A 5,083-nucleotide genomic window follows, 5' to 3' on the forward strand; every position below is an offset into this window, starting at 1 on the left:
TGATAATGATAATAAAGTAAGAAAAATAACAAAAACCGTAAAGATGAAAATTATAACAGCAGTAACAATAATAATAATTTTAAAAAATGTTGAAAATGATAATGGCAATAATATATTGATATGATAATGATAATGATTATAATAATAACCATAGCAAAAGTAACAATGGTAATGTTAATGATGATGACAACAGTACTAATAATGATGATGATGGTGATGTAATGGTGATGGTGATAGTGAGTGTAATAATGATAGTAATGGTAATGATGATAATGATAGTAATGGTAATGATGATAATGATAGTAATAATGATGATAATAATGATAATGAAAATAATAATGATGATGATAATAATGCTCACGATTAGTAATGATAATAATGATAATAATAAGGATGATAATAGTAATAAAGAAAATATCAGTAATAACGATAAAGTAATGATAATAGGGGTAATAGTAATGATAAGAGTAATGAAATTAAGAATAATAATGCTTATAATGATAAGGATCGTGATAATAACATTAATAATGATAAAAATAATGATGATGATAATCTTATTATTTTTATTCTTTAAAATGATAGTAATAACAATGATAATGGTTGAAATAATGGAAATGGTGATATGAATGATGGTACCAGTGATAGTAATAATGATAATGATAATAATAATCATGTAGATAATGATGATGATGACAATGGCAATAATAATGATAATGATTATAGTAATTAAGATGATTATTGTAATAACAATAATGATAAAAGAATAATAATTATAATAATAATAATAATAATGATTATGATATTAATAAAAGATGTAATAATAATGAGAATGATAGTAATGGTAATGATAACGATGAGTTTGATGATGATGATAAGGACAATAATGATAAAAATGAAAATGATAATGATAATGAGAATGATAATAACGATAAACATTATAATAATAAATTTCACTATAAAAATTATCATAATGATAATGATACTAATAATAATGCTAAGGATAATAATAATAATGATAATAGCTATAATTATAGTGATAATAGTCATTATAATAATAATGATGGTAATAATAATAATAATGATAATAATAATAATAATAATAAGGACAATAATAATAATAATAATAATAATAATAATCATAATGATAACAATAAGAATAGTGGTTAGGATATTGATAATGATATTAGTAAAAAACAAGGATAAAAGTAGTAGCAGTAATGATAATGATGATAATGATAATCATAATGATAATTATAAAAGCAATGATGGTGTTGATAGTAATAATAATGATAATGATGATAATAATGATGATAATCAATGATAAAGATAATAATGATAGTAATGAAAATTTAAATGCTATCAATAATATTCTTAATAATAATAATAAAAAGATAATGATAATGACAATTATGATGATAATAATATTGAAAATCACGTTCATAATCATAATAATAATGATGATGATGATAATGATAACAATAAAGATGATCATTATGATATAGAAATGATGACGATGCCATATGATGATTATTTCATATACAGATCTTCAGAAACACTAGCCATCGATAAAATAAAAGAGATTAATAAACGAAAAATTAGAAAGAAATTAAATATAACTGATAAACTAAATTATCAAAGAGTACATAAGGTGCATTTATAAGTATATGTATATGTATATGTATATATATATATATATATATATATATATATATATATATATATATATATATATATTATATATATATCTATATATATATATATAATAATATATATATATATATATATATATATATATATATATATATATATATATATATATTATATATATATATATAAAAAATATATATATATATATATATATATATATATATATACATATATATACATATATATATATATATATGTATATATATATATATATATAATAATAATAATAATAATAATAATAATATAATAATAATAAAATGCTCTACATTATGATAGATTCACAATGAATAGCAAAACTCCGCGTCTGTAGGAACTAGATGTATCTGTTGGAGATCGTAGTAATGATAACGGATAAAAATCTCGAGCATCAGTTTTTTATTGTAGTATCCTATTATCTTCATTCATAAATATCCTCCACTAATCACATTCAAAGTTTCACCTTTCATGCCATAATTCCTAATAACTACAAAGTCAGGGCAGTACAATACACCGCATGTTTAGGTGCTCTTATTACCGTAGAACCGTAGCACAAACGTGAGTACACCAATTCAGAATACACTGTACATAAAGCATGACACAATGGAAATACTTAAAAGGCTAAATTTATCATGACTGAACATTGCTCGCCTAACATTTATCACTGTGACACCTTCAAACAATAATGGCTAACACACTATCATCTACTAATGGCAATATATTAATAAGGGAGACTGCAATAACTAAGAAAAAAGGGTAAGTGTCGGTCCTGGGATAGGAGCAAACGTGTTCCATTCTTATTTTTAGCTACAGCAGTCTCCCCTTCACGGCAGTATGGACTCTGGAACTGTCTATATACCTATCTTGTGTTTTTTTGTATTTATAAATCTATGTCACTATGACTTTCCATATACTTGTATTGCGGCTTTATCATTATTATCATTATGTAGTGTTGATATATTATTTCACCTCATTATGTTTTCCAGTTTATCTATTTATAAGTTATTGTTATTATTTGAAGTTGGTTCATTTGTATATCAAATGAAATTGTGATATATATATACATATCCATATTTTCCCCCATTTATTTTCATATTGTTTCATCTAATGCAACCACATTTTTTTCGCGTACTAGACTCTGCTCTTTGAAATATATAGCAATAAATGAATTCCTTTACCCTCTCTTCATTATGATAAAAAAAGAACGAGTCCAACTCATCATAACTCTCAGGGATAATTACATATGATGAATTAGTAAAAAAAAAAAAAAAAAAATCATGTTCAGTCTACAACTATCTTTATCTCCATTACGGCTTATCTTCAAACTTTAAAAGAATATATGGAGTAAAATCTATGATATTTGGCACATCATGGTTGGTCACAAGATTCCGCACATTCCCTTTTTTAAATTATTATTGTCTCTTACCCTTAGCAAAAATACGATAATATTCTTTCTGAAAAACTAACACCTATCATGACGCTAAAAAAGTCACATAATGTAAAATTTCCTCTAAATATATATATATATATGTATGTATATATGTATATAATCTACCCTATATCGTTTTCTTATTTACTAGGGAATCCCTGGCGCTTCCTTTTCATTTATAATAGGTATTATATATTATTTTTGGTCCAAGCTGAGAGAAAAAAAAAAAATGATTTCATTCAATTAAATGAATAAGCATGGTCCACAATGTGTCTTATATATTATAGTTTTAATTTGACTGGTTTACATGTTTACGAGACAATTTTATGACAGTGTATATACATATCCATTACTCTTATTCATTAGGATGAATATATATAGATTTGATCATCAGAGTTGTTATTATTTATAATTATTCGAGTGATATGTAAAAATAAGTACATCATATTTTCATATCAGTAAAATCCCCACTTAGGATATTGAAAAATTACCGAAATATTTTGATAAATTTTGAAATGTGATCTTCCTCTGACCTCAATTGGGTCAATTTGATGTCTATTTGATACTAATATATATCATTGTGATAAGAGTAAAATAAATTGTTATATTCTGCATCCCTTTTTTTGCCTTTCTTCTTTTTCAGTTTCAGAGATATAGAGTTGAAAAAAGTATTAAATATGTTTTGCTTTTGTACTAAACTGTATCAAACACATTATGCAGTTGGAGATAATACATCACTAATATAATACATGAACTTATTTTTCAAATCATGTAACACTATGAGGATTTATATTCGCTGTAGTACCATAACATAATCCAAACATCATTAATATTAAGAAAAATGAAATTTAAACGATATACCCTTAACAGTCATTACTCTTTTCCTCGTTGATAATACTATCCTCTAAAGATAGGAAAAAAACACGGCTATTTCATCACTAAACAATTACACATATTCTACAAACGTAACAAATCTAAATTGAAAAAAAGAAGTTCATATGACTGTGCGCGTAATTAAATCAAGCTTGGAAATGTTTCATCAATTAAACTAAAAGTGACCGTAAAGCATGAGCTTATTACTTATCACAAAAGAAAAATATTTTTGAAAAATTCTATTGTAGAAAAGACAGAGATGAATAACGTAAGTAAACGCTATCAACAACAGTAATGCTAATAATGATGATAATGATAAATAACAATAATGATGAAATTGATAATAATTATAGATGATATTAATAATAAGTATAAAGAAAATAGCAACAATAGAATGATAAAGTTGATAATGATAACAATGATAATAGTGACAATAATAAAGTTGATAATAGTAATAAGAAATGATAAGGATAAAGACAATACTGAGCATAATGAAACTGATGATGGTCACAATAATACAAAAAAATCCATTAATAACTATAGGGATAACAAAAAAAAAAAAAAAAAGGAAAAAAAAAAAAAGGCATAACGATGATAATGATCAAAGAAATAAAGATAATATTGATAGCAGTGACAATTCTGAATGGCAATAATAATAAAAAATGATAATAATAAGAGTAATAATAATGATAATGACATTGCTAACATCTGTCATATCACTCGCAACAGAAAATGGCCTGAGAATATGGTCATGACTGCTCTGAAGAAAACGTACTCGACGAGTAACAGTGAATCGGCGGCATCCTGCAAGGGGAGCATCCCTCGAACATTCTCGAGAGACAAAAGAGCGACTAGCAAGTAAGTCCTCGGCGTCCGTGCTCAGCTGGCTCGAGGAGAACCTACTAAGTCGCAGGTGGAGGTGGTCCTTGAGTGACTTCATGGCAAATCTCCACGAATGCAGGGTCCCGCATCACGTCGTGAATCATTTCTTTTAACATGAAGTATCTGGGGATGATGGGGTACATTTTGCTCTCGACGTAATCATCCTGGAGGCGAAGAGGAGGGAAAGTTAGATGGAACTTATTTGATTTTAGCTTT

General features: G+C 25.6%; 1 protein-coding gene across 1 annotated transcript in view; it reads right to left on the bottom strand.

Moving 5' to 3' along the window:
* Positions 1–1,972: 1,972 nt before the first annotated feature.
* The window catches only part of LOC122251788 (uncharacterized), a 289,428-nt gene continuing 286,317 nt past the window's right edge, over positions 1,973–5,083 (bottom strand). The window contains exon 7 of the mRNA XM_043013907.2: positions 1,973–5,031. Coding sequence (XP_042869841.2) covers positions 4,888–5,031 — 144 coding nt within the window. The 3' untranslated portion in view covers positions 1,973–4,887. The remainder of the gene's footprint in view (positions 5,032–5,083) is intronic.

Source organism: Penaeus japonicus, unplaced genomic scaffold, assembly GCF_977035675.1.
Source record: "Penaeus japonicus unplaced genomic scaffold, GWHDUDI00000001_assembly GWHDUDI00000014, whole genome shotgun sequence".
In the NCBI taxonomy this organism is placed as follows: Eukaryota; Metazoa; Arthropoda; class Malacostraca; order Decapoda; family Penaeidae; genus Penaeus; species Penaeus japonicus.